This window comes from Caloenas nicobarica, chromosome Z (genome assembly GCF_036013445.1).
Source record: "Caloenas nicobarica isolate bCalNic1 chromosome Z, bCalNic1.hap1, whole genome shotgun sequence".
Lineage (NCBI taxonomy): Eukaryota > Metazoa > Chordata > Aves > Columbiformes > Columbidae > Caloenas > Caloenas nicobarica.
This window is the reverse complement of record NC_088284.1, coordinates 33,591,475-33,618,110: the sequence shown is the minus strand read 5'-3', so window position 1 is coordinate 33,618,110 and position 26,636 is coordinate 33,591,475. Positions and strand designations below refer to the sequence as shown.

The following is a 26,636-nucleotide window of genomic DNA, read 5'->3' as shown; positions in this document are numbered from 1 at the left end:
AAAGCAAATGTATATCTTCTTAGAGTTGACAGTTGTTTCTGTCCATGGGACATATCCATTGAATTTGTCAAACTTGTTTGAGTATGGAAACTTTGGTATCAGGTGAATTTTTCTCTTAAATTTGTATTTAATAGTCAATTGCATACATCCAATATAGTTTCTCTCTATAAAAATGTTACAGACTTCTTATTGAATTAGAAAAGGTTGAGCTTTATTTACAAAGCTATGATTTTTAGATAATTGAAGCTGATGTCTATATAATGCTTGTCATCCACGATTAAGTGTTGTTTTTTTTCCTAAAAGGTAAAGGTAAAAGTGTTTAGTGGACTGAAAAATGCATGTGTACAGATATTACTCTGAAGACACAAAGTGCAGATTTTAAAAAAATGTTACGTAGAGGGCTTAGAAATAAAGCTCCAGGTGGTGGATCCCATTCAGTAGTGTTTCAGGTCCCAACACCTTGTGTTGTGATATTCAACGTGGCAATACTCAGGCCCTTTTACTCTTTAGATACAGGATTGACGTCCTAACCTCTGAGTTTTCTGGACTGCAATTTAGATGAAATGACATGTTTAAATAGCAAAACGGATATGTGGCTAAGGACTTAGACCAGTGTAGACCAAGTCAAAGATCGACAGAGTGGCTGATTATGAAAATAAATCAGACAAAAAGTGAAGGGAAATAACCTTAACCTGTGAAGAAAAGCTAATGTACAGTCTCTGAAAGTCTGAAACTGCAGTCTGAGTTTTATCTGTAATTTTGTGAATCTTCCATTTTTATCTCAATGCAACTAGAAGTAAATGTATATTTGGAGATGCTTATATGAAGAGCAGATTCACCTGTTGTAGCATGGGTGTTATGTTTGCCATTAGGTGACCAGGCATAGCTAAGATAACAAACATAAATAGAAAACCAGTTACTGAAATTGCATTTGTACATGCCTTTGTTCACAAATTGCTAAAAGGCCAAGTACATGCTTCTACAACAAGTAAATCACTTTTCATGATCATATTTTCTGTATAGCAGTGAAAAAAACACGGTCTGTCTGCGATATCAGGTGGAATCATTAAAGCATGGGGTGGGAGTATTTGAGAGAGTTGTGCATTCCCCCTGAAGCTGAACTGACTTATATAACCTGGAAGTGCATCATGATTTTTGCAAGCTTCATTGTATGTGAAAAACCTGATTATTTACCCATCCTAGTCCTTAGCGCATTATGTATTTCTGTTATTGATACAGTAGGTCCAGAATGCTTATATAAATATCAATTTTAAATTGATCCGAAATCAACTTAAAGGAGTTTTTTGTCATTAGGTGGTCACCATTTTTGCAGAGATACATTCCATACGAAGTAAGTTTAAGACTTCTCCGTGGTATTTATTTGCAGTTACCTAAGATCTTCCCTGTTTTCAGCCTTCTTCAGCATCATGACTGCCATATCACTTGGATGTGATATGCCTCTGTGTTTTTTCATTAAGATGAAAATTTAGATGTGTAATTCAAGATTTTGTTTATTAATGACTTTTTGACCCCAGATTTTAAGCTGTAGAAACTGTGATAGCTTTTATCATTGAAAGGTCTTTCATATAAGGCTTTTTGTGAAGAATCGATTTTATGTTCAGTGTGCGGTGTCTCAGACGTGCAACATGCCCCCTGCAGGAGTGTGATTCTCTGACAGTGGTTTCATGGGCAGCTGGACTCTCTGCTTCTGTAGCTAGAGCTTCTCACTCTCTTTCTTCCTCATCCATTCCAGCTGCATGGTCCTGCCTCCCTTTCCTGTTAGCAGAATAATTTTTTTGCTAGGCCAGTTTCCTGCTATTGGTAGCAGGGTCTCACAGGGAATGAGAGCAGCAGACACATGGGACCAGGAGTGAGTGGGCAGGGGATGGAGGAGGACTGTCCCACTTCCACCACAGTGAACTATGTGCTTGGCTTGGAGGGCTGGTGGAATGGTGCTATTCATCTCAATTAAGTGTTTTTCTTTAGGCAGTGACATTTCTGTGAAATAAGCATAAGGTTTGGGGAGGGTGTTCAACCAGCAAAACTTAAAATAGTCAGGATGATTCTGATTATATGATGTGCTATTATCTTGTCTGGCAGGTGTCTATGTTGTGGAAATTAGCTAGTGGTCAAAGCTACAAGGGTAGGAGAACTAGAGGGTTCAACGAGGAAGCCACAGGAGCCCTTCTGTTTGTCTGATCTTGTTAATGTTACATGATGAGTTCACTGGAGAGTAGTTACAAACCACCTTGAAAGAAGAATCTTATAATTTCACTGTTATACATAAGTAAGTTTATATTTCTTTTTGGAAAATGTGACCTGGGGTATATCAAGGGGGAAAAAAAAAAACCAAACAAAAAACCAGCCACACCAACGTGGTCTCTTCCCTGTTGCAAAAGAACTCTTAAAACAAGTTGTAGTCCAGTCATAAGTAAAGCAAAATTTAATTTTCAGGAGTTGTATTTGCCACAGTAATCAGAGAAACGAACACTTAGGCCTTCTTTCTTGGGCTTTCTTTGAAATTACTTTTCACTATCATGAACAAGCTGATGTGAGCATTCAGTTTTTTAGTGTATTATATCCAAATGGCTAACGTTACCTAAGGAATGTTGTGATACTCTTACGTGCATTCCTGGACCTTCTTTACCAGTGATAAAAAAGAATTCTAGATGGAAACTTTCAAAATAACAATGACTGAGTACTTTAGGCATTATGGTGTTTAAAGTGGTCTGAAATACTAGGCAGCCAGCCCAGTGCGGTGATCCAGGCTTCTCTTTGAAATAAAGGAGCTACCCTCAAAGATCTGGTTTGTGTGCTATCCTCTGGGCGATGTGGTGATCTAGGAGTTCTTTAGAGCAATTTAATATTCCTGTGTGCTAACTTTCTAGCTGTCTAAAGGGGAGGTGAGGCATGAGGTGGGGTATCTGACCAGTTATCCAGTATTGGACTGAGCTGTGACATGTCTTACTGCTCATAATTCAAAATATTCTGCCTTCTTTCGAAGCTTGCCTCTGTCCGATGGGGAAAATGCTGCATTTTTTGGTTCAATGGCATAGTCGTTAGAGAACTTTCTGGTAGAGAACTTTCCAGTAGTTGAGAAAGCTGGTGTATAGGTTCCCTCAGTCTGAGATGAGTTGAATCCAGTGATTCAGTGGCCAGCAGAGTGCACTAATCACAAATACTAACTAATGTAAGGGCTGGGCTACTGTCTGGCAAAAAAGGCAGATTATGTGGGGTGAGAGGTGCTTGCTCATGTGTTTCACCAGTGGGAGCATTTCTGTAGGAAAAGTCATTGGCAGTGCTCCAAAGGCTGCTTATCCAACAATTAAAATACATCAGCTCCATCAAAAGAAATACTGGAATTCTGAACTCTTTACCCCTAGAAGAAATTCTTCTTGCTGTTCTACAGATGAGTTCCCGTTTGCTGTTTTGTCTCTGGGTTATGGGCCTTGTTCGTTCCACTACCTATCCGGCATGCTGGCCTAGCCACTCGCTTTAAGTAGAAGCATTTTTATTAGGCTTCTTCACATTGAATAAGGTCTGTAATTTTAGACTTTTCAGTCTGATAAGTGCCCCAACATCTGGACTGTTCCTCAGATGATGGACACATGTTCTGTTACTGTTCTGAGCTGTCTCCCAATATTGTTAAGCTGGATCAGAGTGTCTCTGTGTCTTGGGCAACTTAAGTCAGCTTTAGATTCATCTATGACCACTTCAAAATTATTCTTAAGGCAAGGTGGTTAGCACTTCCGTACTTTTGAAAAAATACTGGTGCCTAAGATGTTCTGTGGTCAAAATTAGAGCTGTGGCTGAATTCTGGCACTGCCAAGATCTGTGTATCCCTGGCATGCATATGGTCCTAAATACTTCCTTGAAGCTGGTCATACCATCTCTCATATGTCACTGAAATCAGTCTAAAGTCTTGGAAGGGTCATGAGAACTGAGAAAAAATATATTTCTACACAATTAAAAACCAAATAACTAGTCTATTCTATGGGTTTATTTCTCATTATACTGGGAAATCACCACTTTTTGCTGTAAATTACAAGTCTGTGCAAAGTTAGAAAGCAAACAGGACTTTCTCTTTAAATGCTGGTGTACTTGGCAGCAGTCATTTTAGCTCTATAGAAATGCATGTAAGAATTCTTGCATTACTTGTGTTACTACGAAATAACTCTAAGCACAGCAGTTATTTGAAGGAGAATAAAACTACTAGATTGGGCTTGAATTCTGCTTAAAACTGTTCAAGTGTTAAATTACTGACATTCTTTTACAGACCATGTAAATGTCCTAAGGAAAAGGTCTTTTGAAAGCTTATGAAATTTCCAAAGTTATACTCTGTGAGATAGAATTCTGAGGAATTGTGGCTTTTTCTTTTTCTTCCTAGGAACTGTTCCAGCAGCTGTTTCTAAAGTTTCTAGAGTTGCCACATCATCAGTTATATTAACAGCAAATTCTGATCTGCTGTTCACACAGATTTTGTTCCAGCAGATTCCTGAAGCAATTAAACACAGTAAACTGTGCAGTTTTTTATGTCTACCAATATTGTATACAACCGTTATCAAACTACTGTTCTTCAGGACAGAAATGAAAACTTTTCCTTAGCTCAAGTGATTTATATAAAGTGTGTGTGGTAGGCCACGTAGACTAGTAAGATGCTCTCATAAAACAAAACATCTGTGGTTCCTTGCTGTGGTAGTGTACAATAATGAAAAAAACATGCAAACACAATCATGGGAAACTTTGTAACTTATTTTAAAGGAACTGTGAGATACTTGCAGTATAGTCTTTTATCAGATGTAATTTATGGATATATATGCTTGCATAAAATACAATTTAAAGAAACGATTCTGTTGCTGTAAATGTGCTTAATTGCTTGCTGCTGTAATTGCAGACGTCCTTTTGCAACCTTTGCATTTCTGGGCCTGAAGCTTGCTGCCAGTTGAAAGAAGCAAGGCTGAAATGGGTGTAGAAAGGAAGGGGCCGTGTTGGGTTTTTTCCTAGCAGAATTTGGAGGCTTGGGGAAGGAGGAGTTTCTAGAAGGAGAATAGTAATCAGTCGCGAATCCATTGCAAATTGCCAGTTGGTATGGCAATGATAAAATTCAGTTCAGTGTGTCTTATGCTGTGGAGGTCAGTAGTGAAGAGCAAGGGGTAATGGCTTTAAAATGATAGAGTGTAGATTTAGATTAGATATAAGGAAGAAATTCTTCACCATGAGGGTGGCAAGGCACTGGAACAGGCTGCCCAGAGAAGTTGTGGATGCCCATCTCTGGGAGTGTTCAAGGCTGGACAGGGCTTTGAGCAACCTGGTCTAGAGGAAGGTGTCCCTGCACATGGAAGGGGAGTTGAACTAGATGATCTTTAAGGTCCTTTCCAACCTAAACCATTCTATGATTCTGTGAATTAAGGAGAAAGTTTTTTCAGTTAGGTTTTTCAGCACAGAAGTGACCAGCTACTAAATTCAGTTACTGTTTTGATTGTACTTTAAATCCTATAAGAGAAAGGGATTTTAAATTTTTGTTCTGAATTTATACGAAAAAAAAAAAGTACCATTATTTCTGTTGCTAAGATGGGTCACAATGACACGTATTTATTCATATGGCATTTAGTATCAAATGAGGTGTGCGTATATATATATTCAAAACTAACTACTTGAAATGTAAATCAGTTGGTAATTTTTTTAGAATGCAAGTATTCTGTTCATTTTTATTCTGGCGTATTTTCTCTTCTGTAGTCACCTAACTTAGAGTCATTCTGTTCTGTAATTTTTGTGTTGAATAAGCAGGTCAAAATTGGGTCCACCACAGTATTTGTGTGATGGGTCTTAGAGAACTTCCATTTAAAACATCAGTAAGCTTAATATTGAGATCTCCATGACACCAAAAATACGCTAGGGGCTCTAATTGAGAAATTTAACTTTTACTGTACTGTCCAGAGATCTGGTTGGATTCATTCAGTTGTGTTGGAGACTAGTTCATCATATGTTTGTAGACTTGTTTAAATTATTTTTATCTGTGGTCAAGCAAACTTTGGATGTGAGGTGGCGCTCAGCAGCTGAATTGGACAACTATCAGTTTAAGACAGTATCATATAGCAGCATGGTAGGGCGAGAAGTTAGATTGCAAGGTCTTTAAAATTGATACAAAATGAAAGAGTTCAATCTCAAAAATTCATTATACTGACTAGGGGGAGAAACAAGTAATATTCCAGTAGGAAGAGGAGCTCAGAGCAAGGAGTAAAATGTGACGGACTATTTGTTCTCATTTTTTATGAGCCAAATGTTGGAATTAGTCCTGAAAGACACTGTATGTCAAGGTAAGGTGCAGATGTAAACAGTGAATCTGGAATACCTCTTTGTTGGGAAGTTACTTTAGAAAAATAGTGCCATCTTGTGATTTGTTTTACTCGGTTAATAATGAGACTAACCCAGTTTCAAATAAAAATCTCCAAACATGCTTTAAAATGGCTATAAAATTGTGTTTATTCTTGTGTTATTTCACAGAATCGCAGAATGTTAGGGATTGGAAGGGACCTCAAAAGGTCATCTAGTCCAATCCCCCTGCCAGAGCAGGAACACCTAGATGAGGCTACACAGGAATGTGTCCAGGCAGGTTTTGAATGTTTCCAGAGAAGAAGACTCCACAACCTCCCTGGGCAGCCTGTTCCGGTGTTCTGTCACCCTCACCATGAAGAAGTTTCTTCTCAAATTTAAGTGGAACCTCTTGTGTTCCAGTTTGAACCGATTACCCCTTGTCTTACTGTTGGTTGTCACCGAGAAGAGCCTGACTCCATCCTCGTGATACTCACCCTTTACATATTTATAACCATTAATGAGGTCACCCATCAGTCTCCTCTTCTCCAAGCTAAAGACACCCAGCTCCTTCAGCCTTTCCTCATAAGGGAGATGCTCCACTCCCTTCATCATCTTTGTGGCCCTGCGCTGGACTCTCTCCAGCAGTTCCCTGTCCTTCTTGCACTGAGGGGCCCAGAACTGGACACAATATTCCAGATGAGGTCTCACCAGGGCAGAGTAGAGGGGGAGGAGAACCTCTCTCGACCTACTAACCACCCCCCTTCTAATCCACCCCAGGATACCATTGGCCTTCTTGGCCACAAGGGCACAGTGCTGGCTCATGGTCATCCTGCTGTCCACCAGGACCCCCAGGTCCCTTTCCCCTACACTGCTCTCCAATAGGTCGTTCCCCAACTTATACCGGAACCTGGGGTTGTTCCTACCCAGATGCAAGACTCTATACTTTTTCTTGTTATATTTCATTAAATTTCTCCCTGCCCAGCTCTCCAGCCTGTCCAGGTCTCGCTGGATGGCAGCACAGCCTTCTGGCGTGTCAGCCACTCCTCCCAGCTTGGTGTCATCAGCAAACTTGCTGACAGTGCACTCAAGTCCCTCATCCAAGTCATTGATGAATATATTGAATAATACTGGTCCCAGTACTGACCCTTGAGGCACTCCACTAGTTACAGGCCTCCAACTAGACTCTGTCCCATTGACCACGGCTCTCTGGCTTCTTTCCTTCAGCCAGTTCACAGTCCACCTCACTACCCGATCGTCCAGTCCACACTTCCTCAGTTTAGCTGTGAGGATGCTGTGGGAGACTGTGTCAAATGCTTTACTGAAGTAATTTTTGTTCTCTTTTTTTCTTCTTCAGTTCAGGAGTTCTTTGCTCATTTCCCTAGATTCTGACCTTGATGATTTTGTTCTCAGTAGAGAATGAAAACTAGCCAGCAAAACAAAATTGACCAATGGGAAAAAAAAACCCTTATTCCTCAGGGTATAACTCGTAGTACATTTTATACTAAAAATATTGAAATAACATTTATTTTTGTCTTTAAAGAAGGGATTTATGAGAAAGCGCACCTCTTTTAAAAAACAAATTGAAAGCTAGTGGTGGAGCAGGACAAATAGAAATGAGTTTTTATGTAAGCAATACACACAGTATTACTATCACTGGCATAGACCTACCAGTAAATATTGAGTATGGATATCTGAATCTCTAAGGGGCTAGGGGCATATTTGCCATTAAATTTGTAGCCATTATGATGTGTCAGGTACATTGCAACTGAAAACTTTTGCTGTGGTAACAGGCTATCTTCATTAATTTCAGAGTCTGTGGTACTTTTGGGACCCATGCATGGGTTGTGAGGGAGCTGGCAGAGGTGCTCACCAAGCCACTTTCAATCATTTATCAGCAGTTCTGGTTGACTGGGGAGATCCCAGTTGACTGGAATTTCGCAAATGTGATGCCCATCTACCAGCAAAGCTGGAAGGAGAATCCGGGGAATTACAGACGTGTCAGTCTGACCTCATTGCTGGGGAAGGTCATGGAACAGATCATTCTGAGTGCCATCGTGCAGCACATACAGCACAACCAAATGACAAGGCCCAGTCAACATGGGTTTATGAATGGCAGGTCCTGCTTGACCAACCTGATCTCCTTATATGAAAAGGTGACCCACTTAGTGGATGAGGAGGGCTGTGGATATTGTGTATCTAGACTTCAGTAAAGCCTTTGACGTTATTTCCACAGCATTCTCCTGGAGAAGCTGGCTGCTTACGGCTTAGATGGGTGTACTCTTCGCTGAGTAAAGAACTGGCTGGATGGCCAGGCCAAAGAGTTGACGTGAATGGAGTCAAATCAAGTTGGCAGCCGGTCACAAGTAGTGTTCCACAGGGGTCAGTTCTGTTTAGTATATTTATCAGTGATCTGGACGAGAGGATCAAGTGCAGCCCTAGTAAGTTTGCAGATGACACCTAACTGGGTGGGAGTGTTGATCTGCTGGAGGGTAGGAAGGCTCTACAGGGTCATCCAGACCAGCTGGATCAATGGACTGAGGCCAGTTGTATGAGGTTCAACAAGGCCAAGTGCTGGATCCTGCACTTGGGTCACACCAGCCCCATGTGATACTACAGGCTTGGGTAACAGTGGCTGGAAAGCTGCCTGGTGGAAAAGGATCTGGGGTCGTTGGTCAGCAGCCAGGTCAATATGAGCCGCCAGTGTGCCCAGGTGGCCAGAAACACAACAACAGCATCCTGGCTTGTATCAGAAATAGTGTGGCCAGCAGAACTAAGGAAGTGATTGTGCCACTGTACTTGGCACTGGTGAGGCCCCACCTCAAATTCTGTGTTCAGTTTTGGGCTGCTTACTACAAGAATGACATTGAGGTGCAGGGGCAATTTCAGAGGAGGGCAACGAAAATGGTGAGGGGTCTGGAGCACAAGTCTTATGAGGAGCAGCTGGGGGAACTCGGGCTGTTTAGCCTTGAAAAAAGGAAGCTGAGGGGAGACCTTATAGCTCTCTTCATCTATCTGAAAGGAGGTTGTAGCATGTGTTGGTCTCTTCCAAGTAGCAAGTGATGGGAAGAGAGGAAATGGCCTCAAGTTGCATGAGGAGATTTTTAGATTGGATATCAGGAAAAAATTCTTCATGTGAAGGGTTATCAGGCGTTGGAAAAGGCTGCCCAGGGAGGTGGTGGAATCACCATACCTGGAGCTATTTAAAACATGGCACTTAGGGATATGGCTTAACGATGGACTTGGCAGTGTTAGGTTTATGGTTGGACTCAGTGATGTTGAGGGTCTTTTCCAACCTAAATGATTCTGTGATTCCTCTTTGTTGTTTTATGAGGGCTCATTAGAAAAAGTCTGAGGTCATGTACAGATACGCTCATGTAGGAAGGGATGGGTGAATAGAGACTGTTTGCATGAGAGGCTGGTAAAAATTGTTTTGAATAGCAGCTGGTTCAAATGAATGAATAAGGGATTTCATCCAGAGGCAGAAATCACTGGAAGACTGCTGCAGAGGAAATGAGTAGCATGGGAGCAGGAGAGCATAACTTAAACTTGGTTGCATGATAAAATCAGAATTCCAGATGACAGAAAACAAAAGGGCAGTTAAGGTGATTGCTCATGGAGCAATTCAGAAGTAATGAGAATGATGGAAGGAAGGGGATTGTGGTAGTGTACTTCACTGAACGAGGACATTGCAACAATCTCACGGACTATCCACCGGTCCTTGCTGATTAGGTCCTGGTCCAAGGACATGATGTAAACAGCAAAAGCTGCTTGAGCGAGCATAAAAGCAAGAACTGGAAAGAAGCAGTTAACTGCAAGAAAGCAAACAGTTAACCATATTTGGGGACACGTGATGTAGTAATAAGAGCCAATTAGCAATGTAGCTATGCGCGTGAACAGCTCGTGGACAAACTGTATATCAATCAAATAATAGCGTGTTGTGGGTACAGAAATAAGATAGGTATAAATATAACTTTGTTAGAGCAATAAAGTGGCTTCAACTATGATCATATTGGTATGTCATTGAGTCTGTTATTCTGCTCCCACAGGGAAGAGATAGCTGGTAATTCTTTAGATGTTGCAGCAGTCAAAAGTGATAGGTGGGTAATAAGGTGTTTTGGACAAGAGGGAATAGGACAAGGAATGAGGAGAGCTCATGAAGGGAAACGTGTGTTTGGAATGGAAAAGCTGGATACTTGAAAGTAGCAAGCTTCAGAAGGGAATCCACCAACAGAACCAGCACATAGTGTGGGAGAGAACTTCTAAATGGCTGGACAATAAACATACCATACCTAAAATAGATGGGTATTGTGAGAGCATTTGGTCTGTTGTAACAAAGAAGATCGTACAAGAACCAAGTGCTGTTCTAAGGTGTTAGTAACATAATACTGGTGTAGTTACACAAGCTCTTGTATATCTGGTGTCTTGGTAACTGCTTGACAGAGAACTAAGTGCTTGAAGGTATAGTTTTTAAACAAAAGAATAGTGCATGTCAGACATCTGGCAGGGATATTTTAAGCTCTTTATTTCTTCTACTTTTCATACTTGTCCCTTTCCCCAGTTCCCATTTTATGTCATGAAGAAACTTCCAGGAAGAAAGCAGATTATTAGATTTTTCTATTATTTTTTTTCAAACACTTTCCCATGTGTTTGTGAAGAATTCTCATCATGAAATAGATTTTTTTTTTTTTTTTTAAACAGTTCTCAGGGAATAAAGAACACTAACTGCTGTAGCACGGTAATTCTCCATTCCCACTAGAAAGAATTCTTCCTGTCCTTCCAAAAAGACTAAAAAGTAAGTTATATGCTAGTGCTGTTAAAATACCTCACTTTTTAAGATTTGGTTTTGTTTTGTTTTTTAGCCTGATCTGTAACTGTTGTGTGAGAGAAGGTTCTCACAAAAAAAAAAAAAGTCATAGACACCTGATAGCAGAAGTCGCCTTAATGGAAGATCATTTTTTGGAGGGGGAAGTAGTATATTGTTTCAGAGTCTGGCAGGCCAATAATATTGAGGCATGTTTGAAGCCAACAGAAGCTCATCTCAGATTCTGATGATTTTAAAGGCTATTCACCCTATGTGAAGGAGTTCATAGTGGAGAACTTCCCCTTTTTGATAGGAGTTTTCGCATACCTAAAGAACCTTCCTGCCTTTTGGTTTCCTAGTGTTTATTCCTCTTCTTACATATATAGAGAGGGAAAAAAATTGCTGAGGAGGAGTTTGAAGAAAAGTAGTTCAGATTTTAAAGGAGAAAGTTCATTTTTCTTATCATAGTAAGAAAAATTACTTTTATTTTCAGTTCTCACAAAACCAGGTTGTACTTCATAGACAATCTAAAAAATGTGGTATTTGCTTCATTTTTTTTTTATCCTTCAGATCTACAGAGAAATGGAGAAGTGGTTTAATAAGTATTACTCCAACTTGATCATGCCTCAGGTGATGCTGAGTTTTATTTGTTTAATGAACTTGAAACCGTTTTTCCTTTATGATTCCTTTATGCCTGCATAATAACTATATAGTGACATTGAAATAGAAATTCTGAAGTGGATGCGTCAGTACAAAATGAGTGTATTGAATGACAGATTCACAAAAATACTTAATACATTTTCTGGTAATATTAAGATATGAATATCTGGCAAATGTTTGCTGTTACGATGTTTCGAAGTCTTACCATTCTTTCCTTGGCTTCTTAGCATGTGAGACTAGTGTAAGTTGAAGGTAATTGACGTAAGTATAAAAATGTCTCTTTTTGCATGGTGTATCTGGCACAGAAGAACCTGTCCCTCCCCTCCTTCCACTCCCCTCCCTCCCTCCTCTCCTATTTTCTATCCAGTTCAGCAAGCTATCAGTGTTCTAATTTCCCTTGAAGCTTAGTCACCACGTTAAAAACATCAGTCCAGTGACTGTGGTAAGAATAAAACTTGTTCAAGTCACAGAACCAGTGATGCCTGACATCTTATGGTGTTCTTTAAAACTTCAAACCAATATCCTCCGTTATTCCTTTGTCTCTACAGTTTTTTAGTGTATTATGCTTGGAGTTGCTCTAAGTGCTAATCAGTAACTAGTTATGGCCCATGTTTCCTACCTGTTTCGACAATTAGGAGATGTGACTGGTGTTCTGTGGCTGGTTCAGAGCTAGATGTGCTGATGAATGAATATGCATGTACTAGTTGGCAGTGAAAATCAGAAAGATTTGAATTCTGCCTATGAATTTCTTCTATGCTAGGCATGCTAATTTTAGTCCTTATCTCCTACTTGGCTACTAGTTTTCACAAAATATGTAGGAGCTCTGGCCTGTGCTGTTTTGTCAAAGTTGATTTCTGTTTAGTAAGCCTGAAAGTTACTAGGGAGGGATGCTGACAGGCAAACAATGTGATGACAACCTTAATTTCCTCAGAAACCAGGTTAACAAATTTAATTCCAGAATACACAGTTTTAATGTTCCACTCTCTCAGAATAGCTGAGCAAAGTTGTAATGTATTGGCTTTCAGGACTCTGTGGTTTTTTCTTTGACTTAGGAGGCCAATGCCACCATCTCTTTGCAAAAATGATCATTAAACTCAAGTGGAAATGTTGAGCAGCAAACAAATTCTGAAAATTTAAATTTCTAAGCAAAGTTGAGAAAGTGGGGCTTTCAAGATGACATGGACACAATATGTTTTATGTAGAATAGAATATGTTTTCCTTCATTTTTTTGAGCATATAACTAATTTATCATAACATAAGTGTTACATAAAAATAGTTATACAAATTGATGTAATGTTTAAAGAATTTAAGGTCTAAATATACTATTAAAAAGCAAAATTATACACAGAAGAATCAGCTTGGCTGGCAGTCTTCAGAATTTCCATCTTATGCTTTGAGTCAGCTCAGGTGCTGATTCTCTGCTTTTGAAACCCATCATAAGCTGTGCCACTATTCAGGATGCAAATAATTACTTTCAGTGGATGTTCTCCAGAGCACTTTCAAAACAAATGCATGAATAATATGAGATCAGTTCTACCAGTGCAAAAATAAGCAGCAGCATGCATTCTTGTAGGGCTTATTGTCATACAGCTGCCACTGTCCCTACTTCCCCATTCCTGCCTCACCCTGTATCAGAACCTAGCAGAGCAGACCGATCTTCGTACAGATGGAGCTGAGCAGCGTTGTTGTGGTTTGAAAATGGATCTTAATGTTTCACTTAGAGAAAAAGTACACTTAATGCTGATCTGAGACAGTGTGACAGTTGACCTGCTGACAGTTTGGCCATAGGATGTTGGAGGCCTGTTGACGATCCATGAATACCAAAGTCTTGTATTTCCTTGAAAGCAAACTGTGGCATGCAAAGAAAATCTCTTTGGCCAGAAGAATGGTATGAGGGTTCTTTAAATGCACATTTAATTGAGTGCAATTTACTAGCCTGTTATTTTGAACCTCATGAGGTTCAGCAAGGACAAGTGCAAGGTCCTGCACCTGGATCAAAACAACTCCCAGTATCTGTACAGGCTGGGGGACGAAGAGATTGACAGCAGCCCTGCGGAGGAGGACTTGGGGCTACTGGTGGATGAAAGACTGGACACGAGCCGGAAATGTGCACCTGCAGCCCAGAAGGCCAATCGTATCTTGGGCTGCATCAAAAAGAGCGTGGGCAGCAGGTCGAGGAGGTGATTTTGCCCCTCTACTCTGCTCTGGTGAGACCCCACCTGGAGTACTGCATCCAACTCTGGAACCCTCAGTACAGGAAAGAGACGGACCTGCTAGATGGGGTCCAGAGGAGGCCACAAAAATGGTCAGAGGGCTGGAACACCTCACCTCTGAGGACAGGCTAAAAGAGCTGGGGTTGTTCAGCCTGGAGAAGAAGAGGCTCCAGGGGGACCTTATTGTAGCCTTTCAGTACTTAAAAGGGGCCTAAAAGAAAGATGAGGACAGAGTTTTTAGCAAGGCTTGTTATGACAGCATAAGGGGTTATGGTTTTAAACTAAAGGAGGGGAGATTCAGGTTAGACATGAGGAAGAGATTTTTTTTACAATGAGAGTGTTGAAACAGTGGCCCAGGTTGCCCAGAGAGGTGGTAGATGCCCCATCCCTGGAGACATTCAAGGCCAGGCTGGACGGGGCTCTGAGCAGCCTGATCTAGCTGAAGATGTCCCTGCTCATTGCAGGATGTTGGACTGGATGACCTTTGAAGGTCCCTTCCAACCCAGAATGTTATTATTCTATCAATATTCAACAGTCAGGTGCTATGTGGAATTAGTGCTGTGTAGAAGTGGCATGTAAACGAGGGAAAACAGAAAAATACAAGGGAAACAGCTCTGCATTTACAGTTTGCCAATTTATTCACTCTCTTACCACTTCCCTCTTGTAAACGTTTCTACAGTGCACATTTTCAGTGACTGACAACCATGACTGAGAGAATCAAACTGAAGTAGAATAGGGAAAAATGGTCTGATGATTTGTCCTTTCAGCTGAGCTGCCAGCTGGTTGTTCTGCTGCTCCTTTTCTTGCAAGATGGAGTGATACCTGTTCAAATGCTTTCGTTTTATGTTCTGTTGCAAAGGAGTTCTGTTGCTGGCTTATGTAACAAGGACTCTTGCATCTCTTAGTTCTGTCAGACAAACCCATCCCTTCATGTTTTGGGGCTTTGACAGATTGAATTTAACTTGCATTTGCTGCTTGCTGATCTTGTACCAGTGAATTAGAAGAATTTTAGCCCCTTGCTAGTGGTTAGGCCAATACTGTGATTTGTGAATTGTGGTATAGTGAAAGGGTGCTGAGTGCTTAACAGTGTTACTCAGGCTCATTTTTGGGTAAAAAGAGATTAATCTTTAAAAACTACACATGAACCTGAGTCATGTTATATTTTAAAAATATACTCAGAGGTGTAAGTTTGTAAACATCTTTTGACTTTTTTTTTAAACAACTGTGTAGTTTCTACAAAAAAGTGCATATGTTACTTGAAGTGGAAGAAGGGAGAGTAGCAGCATGAAAGTGTATCTTTACAGGGAAAAACCAAACAAATAAAGCAATCACACCACCCCCGAAAAATTAATACTGGAAACACTGCTGTTGCATTTCAGACTTTGTTATGTGAAAGGTGTCATACCAGTTCTGCCTCAATTTTCTTTTCATGATAGCATTTCAACTCTACAGTGTGAATGTTTGTGATTGGTTTAATTAATGCAAAAAATTACACAGATTGTTTGAGTCAGTATTGTCAAGCTATGGTGTTAAGCTTCAGATTATGCAACTAATAAGATTCGTAGTGTTGCAATGGGACCAGTGGTCTCTTTTTTCATCTTCTTTTAAGAAGTTCACCATTTAAAGTGAAGAAGGGAAAAAATCCTCACAGCTCAGCTCTCATTATTCATGTGTGTTCATCCCAATAGTTCTTGTGTCACTATTATAGCTTCTGCTGTTACTGTCTTCATGTGAAATCAAAGCATAAGGGGATGTGAAATTCACATGGCTGCTAGCTAGAAGTTTGGTCTAATTAAGAAATCCTAGACATAGCAATGCATTGATTTGAGCTTGGATGTTTTGACTGCCTTGATCACATCACCCTATAACATTCCAGGGAAATACTTTTAGCAGAGTGTTAGCTGGGGGTTTTCAAACTCACATCCACCTGATCAATTAAATACAGGATTAGAAATGGCCTTCAAGTGATCCTCTGTTTTGGAGGAATTGTGTAATTCTTATTTCCATGTGGTGACCCATGCACCGATTTATATAATATAGCATCTTGGGCTAGAGTATCACAGTTATTTCTTATGTGGACATTTACAACTACTGCTGTTTATTTAGGGTTTAGAACTGTGTCTAGCCAGATCATGATCCTGGTTTGGACTTAAGAGCTCAAATGCTTTCTGAAGTACTACATAGAACCTGACTCCTGACTCCATACAGTGAGACACCGACTTTGAAGCAGTAAATCCATTAAATTTTGGCCTTTGGCAATGAGCAAGTAATTCTAGACTAGCCTTACTCCCTCCCAACTATCTGAGATATTTGGAATTACTTTTCAAAACCTTTAGATGAAAATAATCTGTGCTAGCAGTCCGAGTACTCATTGTGGTTTCCACTTCAAGAAATTATGCTAGAAATCACAACTGTTCTCCATGCAGGAGGAAATACGGTGCTGTATTGAAATGAGAAACTCGTATTTCAGTGCTTCAGTTGAGAAAGTACAAAGACAGCAGCATGGACAGACTGTGGAAGAAGGCTTTGATGTTAACTCACAAGGAGTGTGTACATTACTTTTCCTGTGAGAAAGGTGCAAACATGCCCAAGTTGGAAATGTGCTTTTTCCCATTCATCTTTAGCAATTCACCTTGGGAACCTGTAAGTGCTCAGAGGCCTGAGAGGCTGCAGGTGTTTTGCTTTGTGGGTACTTCCAGGTAGTGATGGCACTTCTGCCTGCTTTGGGCAGCAGGGTGCTATATTTTAATCCAGAAAAAGTTGCCTCATTTTGTTAAACTTACAGTGATAGAGTTCAGTCTACTTGCCTTGAACCTGTTTACATGTAGCTGAAGATGGCAGAGGCAAGATTAATGCTACAGTGGTACAGCACAGATGTTAACTGAAGAAACTATGTTCCTTAGCACTCTCTGTGCTGGGATTTGATCCTTATATCAAACCATAGTCTGGTTTGTTGGAGCCCATCTCTCTGTCTCCTCCTGCTCATTCTCACTTTGCACTTTTGCCCTGGAACTAGCCAGCATTCGTGTGGCCATGAAGGGAAATAGTTCAATAAACTGATCTGGCTGAAAACTCACCTTGTTTCGTTTTCTGTAAGGTTAGGATGTGTGGCTTTTTTTTTTTTTTTTTTTTTTTTTTTTAATATATCTATATTTGCGTAAAACTGTCCTGGAACTGAACAACTGAACCCTGACTTACCACATAGGTGCATTTACATTGTTCTTGCTGCCTTTATCTCCCTACTTATATATGTTTTTATAATTCAAATATATGAAGCTATAATAAGTCTAAGGCTGGCTATTTCAAGATATTTTTACATGTATAAAATATATACTGTAATAAAATGATTCTTTTTCTAAAGAATAAGAAAAAAATTAAACTTGGCAATTCCTCACTTTTCCGAAGAATCTAAAAGTCGTTGGATCTTTCAAGCTGACATTCCAGATAATAGAGAGAAATATTTGTAATGAAGTTCCAGAAACATTTTTTCACTTAGATTATTCACTCAAAAGATTATGTACTATTGTTAGTTCTGGCTAATATGTGATCCAGCTGCAGGTGTTTTGAATTTTAAAACTCTCTGTTGCCAAATAGCACCAAAATTTAACCTTTAGAATACTCTGTTGTCATGGTAATTTCTTGGTTAGAAGACTGCCAAGTAACTATAAAACGAAACCAATGCTTTTGGTGTGCCCTAAAATGAGGAAAGGAAAGAAGATCAGTGAGAACTGAAACGTACTTAGTTCCATGTTTTTCTTGCAGGTATTGGAGAGACCTTGAATACTCAACTTAACTACATTTCACTTTTTTTTTTTTTTTTTACCTGGATTTTTTGCTTTGACACTTGTTGACACATAATTTAGTAAGCCTACACAACTGGTTTGGTGTGTTTTATTGACTTTTTTCCTTTCTACTTTAGCAGTGCTGTTTAAATTTGAAGAAGTTAAGAAGCAGATTTCTGAAGCAGTAAAATCAAGAAGCTATTGTATACCTTTGGACACATGTAAACATATTTTTCCTTTTAATTTGGGTCATTTTGATGTTAATGGATCAGACTCCTATTTCTACTTGCTAGATTCTCTTGGCATGAAATGTCTCCAGTAGGACTAAGGTATAGTTTGTATCTATGATTTTATTGCTTTCGTTCATTCACTAGTCCCTGTTTGTGCACATATGTACTAAATTGTTGACAGCAATATGATCACATGTATTAAAAATAAATTCTTTCCTGAGACAGAGTTTACAACGTAGATTCTCGATGTTTTCTCATTGCCATCCCACTCTCAGCTGTGACCTTCGTGTCAGATAAAGTCTGTTAGCCTTGAGAGCACAAAGAAACTGAAGCAGAAAAACTCAGAACTACTCTTTTTTTTTTTTCCTTTTTTTTTTCAGTCATTAAGTGGTAGAAAAGACATATGAGACCTCATATGGCAAAGTAGATTTGGACATGTCTATGTAAAATTACAAAGCATGGCTTAAGAATGGTCTCTTCAAACTGTAAATTAATTTTTTGCAGCTGTTTTTGGGCCTTGAAGATGATCTTCGTGTAGGAGAGACTTTACCATGTTGGGGGAGAGGAAGGAGGTCTATGTTTAATGGGTGTGTGTTTGTGTGACATTACGGATATTTCAGAACATTATAAACTCCTGAGTTTTTTCACTGGATGAGGTTAGGTACAGTGTCCTTCCTTCAGGATAACATAATTATTTGTCTTTTCTGGTTACTTTTACAAGAACTAGGACTAGACTGTGTACTGGCATAAAGCAGAGATGGATGAAGAAACTCGAGTCTGTCAGGTGCTGATTATTTAAGGATTTTTAATAATTTAAGTGCATTATTGGGTCAGGACCAAAATGTTCAGCATCTCATGGGCTGAAGCCCAAGCAGAACAGTTGTATATGCTTCAGGCTACTCAGAGGAAAAAGTCATGGCCATCAGTTTACTGGCTTTCATGCGTTTTGGATAGCCGGGGCTTACTGCATAAGTAAAATTTTACTAACTCTGAGTTAAGAAGAATTTAAGACATTTTGAGTCTTTCAGGTATTTTCATGTACATTACTAGCTTTTGTACACAGTTACATGAAATAAATACTTTCCATATTGTAAACCTACACAGGTCTGCTAGTATTTCAATGTTTTTGAATAGAATATATTAACATGTTCCTGTCCATGACCCGTTTATTGCTTTTTTTTCTCTTAATCCATTGGATTAATAATTTTTGAATAATGGTTTGGTTTGGGTGGGTTTTTTTTTTTTGGTCACGTATAGTTGTTGATACTACAGTTCAGAGGAGACGTACCTTTCTTTATACAAATCTTTGGTCACTCTTTCCTTTATTTTTTTCTTATTGGCTGAACACTAGCTTAGTTTGGAGGCATGTTGCCTGTACAGACCTCAAAACAAGTTTCAGAAGTGGCCAAGTATAACATTTTATTCTAGTGTAGTGTTCCTTTGAGAACTTTGCTGCTGTTGTCTTAAAAATATGTAGACAAATACCTTTTGCTGGTCATGTGAATTTGAATCTAATGCACATTACTGTCATTTTGTCCACATTGCTTGGTGTGGTTTTTTTGCCATCACCAATATGAGGACCTTGCCATAATGATTTACGTTTTTGGAACCTAAATCAGATATTTTTTCTTTCTTTCTTTCGTCTAAAAATACCATAGGTTTCTCTTCAAGAAACTTGAAAATTTTCATAGAACGTTTTTTGCAACAGCTTAATTGTGTGAGAGGCTGTTAGAATAACTTTCTATTCTATTACACGTGTTTTGTCTTGTATACAATAACCATGTCCCATTAATTTAAAAGGGATAATGTATGTGATCAGAAGCCCTTTCCAGTAAGTCCAACACTGATTCAGGCACTGACTCAGCCCATACAAGACTTTTGTTAGTTGAAATTAAGTAATTTGTAACTATGACTGAAATATCAGTATTCAAACCAAACTATAGTCTTGCAGAAAAAAAAAATAGAAGGAAACTAAGAGATCAAAGTTATGATAGAACAATCATGTATCAGTTTCTTTCTTTTTATTCCCCCTCTTTGGGCATGAGAAGGGCTTGGACATGGCTGAGGACTGGGGAAGGCTTGACTGGACTACCACACAAGAGGACAGATCTCTGGGAATGGTTATTCACCCCTCAGAGGCAGGAGCAATCTGGACTAAGATTGCAAAGTGGCTGAAGCTGTTGGTTTCTCACTTCCTCAGCTGTAAATTCAGGGTTAAATATAGTTATTGTGGGGCCTTTAAACACACACTTGTTAGATGCATTATTTGCTGGAAATCACCCTCTTGGTTTGACATATACCCTCTTGTTCATTTGTACCATGCCAAGTGCACCCATCCATCCAAGTCGGGGCTCTTTTTATTGCCAGATACTGCTGCTACCAGCAGCGAGTACCGGGAGGCGCAGGTTGTGCTGAAGTTGGCAATTCCTGTTATAATCCCCATCAGCAATGTGCACTCTAAGCATAAAGGTAAATTGCAGGAGAGGGTTTCTAGTTCTTGTCTGGCAACTAGTCTGCTGATCTCATACCTTACTCTCTTGAAACAGCAGCAGCCACTGTCTGCCTGTGGCTTGAAATGGCTTGTGTGCAGCTGGTTGGTAGAGATCGTGTTTTGTGGCAAAGCTTACTGTAGGTTGCAAGCTGCTGGGGTGATGGAAGCCTCTCTTTGTGGAGTACCTGCAGCCATGGAACTTTTTTGGGTTTCATCTTCATTTAGGGTTTGTAGTAAAGTAAGTACTTACAATGTACTGTGGAAAGCACAGTGCAGAATGGTTATCATTTTTATTCCGAACCATAGCTTTTGAAACATCTTCACATGCTTTCAGGCTAGTAGGTGTTACTACCTAGGCTTGTTTTTAAAAGTGGGTTCATTTCCCCTATGATTTCTTTTAGATATATTTATTTATTTAATAATTATTATTTTATCTATTACTATTGAAGAACAGTCATTAGAAAAGGTGTTAATCATGAATAAACACAGATATTTGCTAGTATGAATAAATAGTAATGTCTTGTCTTGTAGATAATGTTTTCCTACAGAATAACGAAAGTCTTCAACAAAGAAAGCAGTGGTTATTTCCACTTACAAATGCACACATCCTGTATTTCCAGGAATCCTAGAATTTGTTCCTGTTGGTAGAAGAAATTGTTTGCTTTTAAATGTGCCTGTGGTCATAATTATTCTCTCTAAGTAGATTCATCTCTAAGTAGATTAAAAATCCTTATTGCCTGACCCTGAATTTTACTGCAGCTTTTCTGAGTACAAAGACGTCTCCTTCTCTTTTTTGTATTTTCTAATGTATGTATTAAAAATATCTTAGTTATTATGAGTAAATGTTTGTTATTATTTTTCAAAATCTACTGCTGGTTTTGGTAGGGGTTTTTTTGGTATTTTTTTTGCTCAAGACGAAGTTGCCTATCTCTCTTTGTAAGAAGAGAGGCGGATAGTTCAGTGAGTCCTGGGAACCACCCTGGTGGTCTAAGCCCCATTGTTTCAGGCACAATGTAAATTTGAAGCAAAACCTTTTTATTTCTGTCCCAAAAAGCTGGCTGCTTTCTTGAAAACTTTGCAAGTACTTCCAAGAACATAGTTGATGCATACTGTCCCGTGTGAAAGAAGTGACTGTGGATTACATAAATTGATACTCCTAGTCTGCCAAAGAGTGAATACCTTCCCTCATTCCTGCTGTCATATGTCTGTGTAGCCTTCATGGGCTGGCAGAGGGAAAGGCTGGTTTTTGGCTCTTGTAGGCCCCAGAAACTTACTGTGTCTGCATTAATATTTCTATTAAGAAATACGTTACAAAATATTTTTTTAGAGAGGTTAAGTATACTTTTTGTTTTGATTCAAAGTAACTAATATGTTAAGTATGAATTATTTAAATTTGAATGTGTTTGTAGCTTGTGGATGTTTTTAACGGTTATTTAAAAAAAAAAAAATCAACCCCCCCTTCACATTCTAAGAAGGCATACACAGGTTGCATCTGAAGTGCCAAACTTGTTGAACGTACATCTAAGAGATATTAAACCAGAAGATGCTTTGTTTTCTTTCTTCCATTTAGAAGATGATGTAATGTAGACAGCTGTGATAATTCCATTCAGTATTTTATACAAATAAATGTTAACATGCCCACATGTCAAATCATCATGGTAAGGTTTTCTTCCTTAGCTCATGGAGACTTGAGCAGTGCTACTGTCTAGCAGAGACTTGGCGCAGGTGCTTTTTGGCACGTGGTTTCTGCTGTTAACTGAAGTAGAAATACATGCAGGTAGACCTGTGTGCACAGTTATTTTCACTAGGGTAACCGAGGCAAGTACTAACCCTTTGTAGTACAGCTTTTAGAACAGGAGACCAATTTAAAGTCAGTCATTCGTGTCCCAAAAATCTTCTTTGCCTTTTACCTTCTCTCTGCACAAGTGCCAGTAATGCTGTCCTGGTATAATTACCCTCTCCCTGCTTTTGGGGAATGTTCTGCTTTACACGCTCCTCCTCTGCCCTGCAAGAGTGGGGCTGGCAATCAGCATGTGTGTCTCTCCAGAAGTTGTTCTTCTCTGACCAAGCCTTCAGCAGAGCCATTGCTGAATACAGTTCAAGCCTTCACCACTTGGTTGTGTCAGTAACCTAAGTACAGACATAATCAGGTGTGCAAAGTATGTGGGGGTTTTTGTTGTTGTTTTGTTGTGTTTTGGTTTCATTTGTTTCTTTGGTGTTTTTTTTAAAAAATTATATAATCTCACCTTTATGGTCGCTGCACAGGGGATATATACTAGCCAGGCTTCCCGTTGTAGGTGCAAAATGTTACTCTGTGAGCTTTGAAGACTTATTGCTTCTCTTTTTCGGTCAAGCTTGATGCAGGCTTATAATACTAATATTCCTCATGGAACTGACTTGACGGTGCAAACACCGTGAAGCAATCATTTTAGCAATCATTTTGATGTTACTTCTGAGAAATCTGAGGTAAAGAATTTCCTTGAGAAAGAGATGCCAACTTATTTTGAAACTTATCCCACTAGATAATATTAAGATAAATTTGGCTTTTTGTCAAGAAGATTGATTTGTTGTTTGTTTTAATATTTTGTGTCTTCTAAGTTTAACTGTCAAATACAAAATCTTAACAGTGACGGTAAGACATATCTGAATAAATAAGTGGGTTTTGACTTGTAAAAAACAAGGTCACTATTGACTCCCTTATCTCCAAAATGTGCATCATTAACAAGGCAATATCTAGGCAAATTAAAGGCAAAAGGTGAGTCTCTTCAAGTCTGTAGCTCAGTCTACCTCAGAGAATAAAGTATGGCTAATTAGGAAAGTCTTGTCTTCTCTTGAGAGCTCAGACAGATTTTAGATGGTTGGTTGTTCTTCCTCTGATGTTTATGGAAGCAGTTTGATTTTAAATGAAATCTGAATTAATTTGAACTGGGATTTAGTTAGCAGGGAGGTGCATTCTGTTTTCAAAAATTGTTCTTTTTGTTGAACTGATTTCTAAAATTTAAGTCAATGTAATGAATATATTCTATATGGAAACTAATCAAGGAAAACAAGCTTTGTAATGTCTTCTATCTTTCTGACAGGTTGTGAAGATGAGAAAAGACGTGAAAAAGGCCAGAGTCCTGACTATCCGCAGACTAACCAGACACATCGCGAAACTAAAGTTGAAAAAGTCAGTTTTAAGTATCAGTGTTCTTCTTATTGTATTTATAAACTAGACAGTATCTTAATTGTTTTCCCAAAACCACACAAGTGGGAGAAACATATATTACATTTAAAACTTCAGGGGCTATGATGCATAAGTTGTATTTATCTTATTTTTACATCACTTTAGATAAACTAAAAATACTATAGAAAAAGCAGTTTCATAAAGCAGAATTGCAATAACATTTTTTAAATGGATATAGTGTATTGGAAGCTAATCCCAGTCATGGAACCTTTTACAACACTTTTAAAAGCGTTAGACTTGATTTTTTTATGTTATTTTGCTGCTGACTAAGTTGTGCAACGTTTTCTCACTGCAATTGTCTGCATGGTTCTATAGCAAAAAATACTGTTCAGTTTGCACAATTTCCACTTCGTGGAACAACTGTTTTCTTTCATCCAGACTGTAATAACAACAACAACAAATCAATTAGTATTGATTAATGTTTAAGTAAATAGTTAAAACAACATTTTGTAGATTATGTTTTTAAAGATAACTGGCCAAAAGTAACTTATGATATGTCTTATTGGAGATGGTATAAGATACGTCTGTCACTGTGTTCAAAGTGTAAGTTCAGTGTACTCTTCTCCCACAATTTTAGGAAACTGTGCAAAATAAGAAGCAAGCCAAATAAGCTTTTATATTTAAATATTACAGATCTTAAAATGTAATTATATTTGAGATATCAGTGTCTCCTACGTGTCATTAATTGGAATTGTAGTTACTATTTTCTAGTAAAGTAACACTTGTCTGTCTTATTATTCTAGTAAATCCCCAGTGTGTTTTCCTCTGTTGAAATCAGTGAAAGCATTAGATTATGTTCAATTTTTTGCTAAAATCTTTATTTAGAAACAAGTGAATGTGTTTATACTCGCTTCTGTGATATTTTTATTTTGTTACTTAGTACATGGGGAAATAAAATTAAGAGAACTCATATTTTTTTAATGAAGACAGACTTCATTTGCAGGGGTCCAGAAGACTTGAAATTAAAGAACCAAAAACGAGTTGAGAGATTAATAGAAGAAATCCATGCCATGAAGGTAATACCATGTTTAGATATTTCAATATTAGAGGTCCTTAATTTCAGTAGCAAAAAGCTTTGTCTGTTTTCTGGAACTGCATTACTGAAACTTAACTGAAATATTTCCAGAGTCAGCTTGGTCATTAGCACAGATGGAAAATTATGGATATTTGTGTATTTCCGTGTTTGTTTGCTGCATCTGTCAAGGCATTAGACAACTTGAGTCTTAAGCTTGCCAGGCTAAACATGAATTTGTTTAGAAATGCATGATGCTTGTAGTTTTTACTGTAACACTTAAAGCATGGAAGCTGAAGTTCTCGTGCTGGTCAGGATTATAGAAGCCATTTTTTGTCCCTGACAATGTAGTATCCTCCTTGTCAGCCCTCTTAGTTTCAAGTATGATGCTACTTGTGTTCTACTTTCAACTTCAAAGTTTTGTAGTAGTTTGAAGTTTTAGCTGCAAGGGAGTGGTACCGTTACAGTCAGACCTGTTGTTATCTTCAGCCTTGCTGTTAATTGATATAGCTTTTATTTTATACATTATGACATCTCAGCAAATGCTTCAGAAATTTTGGAACTTCATAGTGTTTTGTACTAGTAGTATCCCAGTTGTAGCCAATATTGCTTCAAATCTTGTGTGTTGAAATGAGGTACAAATTCCAGTTATAAGGCTTGAGCACAAGAGTCCTGTATAGGCCAAGAGAACGGTTTTCATATAAAATATCTCTTTTGTTTGTTTTCCATTGATGACTGTAGTGATTAAATCACCCTTACTTTGTGGGGTTTTTTGTGGTGTTGGTTTTTTTTTTTTTTTGTTAACTTTTCTGTCTTTGTTTCCTGATCCTTGTACAGACCTCAGTCTTCACAAAAGCTGGGTACGGGAAAGGCTTCACTGACCCATTTAGATGTGCTTTGTGCCAGATTCATCAGATGGAATCATAGGGATTTTTAGCACTGTACTTACAAAACAAGGGTCCTCACAAATCAGTAAAGGGGAAAAGGAAATGGGCAGTGGTGTATTGAACGGTAAAGCACTGGTCATAAGCATTCCGCTTTTCTGGCTTGCCATCAGTTTTAAGCTTGGTCTTGTGATTGCTCTTTTTTCTTTTTTTATATTTATTTTTTGATGACACATTTACGTGCTTGTTGGAGCATGATAAGGATTCTGGAAACATGTCTCGGTTTTTAAGAAGAAATACATCAAGTGATCAGATGTGGTGCATCTGATGCTCCATGTTTTACAGGGCTTCTGTGAGCACTCCTGAAAGGGTTTCACTGCAAAATCCATTCTGCACACGACTCCTGGAACTGTTTGCTTTGTCCACATTGTGCTTTTCCTTTCAGGAGTGACTGATGCAGACATCTTAAAGACTGCGTGTTCTCAGGCTGTGTTGGCCAAGTACATTCAATCTGTTTCTTCAGTTGGCGTTAATGAGTGCAGGACTCGTAAGTGTTAACTTTAAGAGCATATGTCAAGGAAGAATAAATTTGTAATCTGGAGAGCTAAAGGCAAACAAATTTTGCTTTGAAATAGTTTTCTCTAAAGAGAGGAGTCTTCAGAGTGGGCAGCTGAGAAAGAGGAAAAGCTCTGCCACTTCTCAAGCAAACAGCTAGTAAATGCACTCAGTTATCTCAAATGGTGCTGTAGGTGGTCTTTATTGTTAGAAAAAATGCACCCTTATATTAATATAATTTTTATAGCAAAAAGATTTGTTCTCTTGACATTTTTTAGTCTTTAAAAATGAACAAATAGACACTTACTAGCTTTACAGTATATTTGTTTCTTAGATGAAAGAAAAATTCCTGTTTCTTATGAATCACAGCCTAAAAGACACTAGTTGTTTACGTATTTTTCCACCATTGTTGATTTCTAGACTAAGAGCTTTTTAGAGTTGGTGTAGAAATATTCCTCATTTAGCAT

The 26,636-nt window shown here is 38.6% G+C and overlaps 1 protein-coding gene across 1 annotated transcript in view; it reads left to right on the top strand.

Annotated features, from left to right (window-relative positions):
• SRFBP1 (serum response factor binding protein 1) overlaps positions 1 to 26,636 on the top strand; it is an 83,617-nt gene that overhangs the window by 4,677 nt on the left and 52,304 nt on the right. Inside the window, exons 2-3 of the mRNA XM_065656547.1 lie at positions 23,573 to 23,661; positions 24,662 to 24,734. Coding sequence (XP_065512619.1) covers positions 23,573 to 23,661; positions 24,662 to 24,734 — 162 coding nt within the window. The remainder of the gene's footprint in view (positions 1 to 23,572; positions 23,662 to 24,661; positions 24,735 to 26,636) is intronic.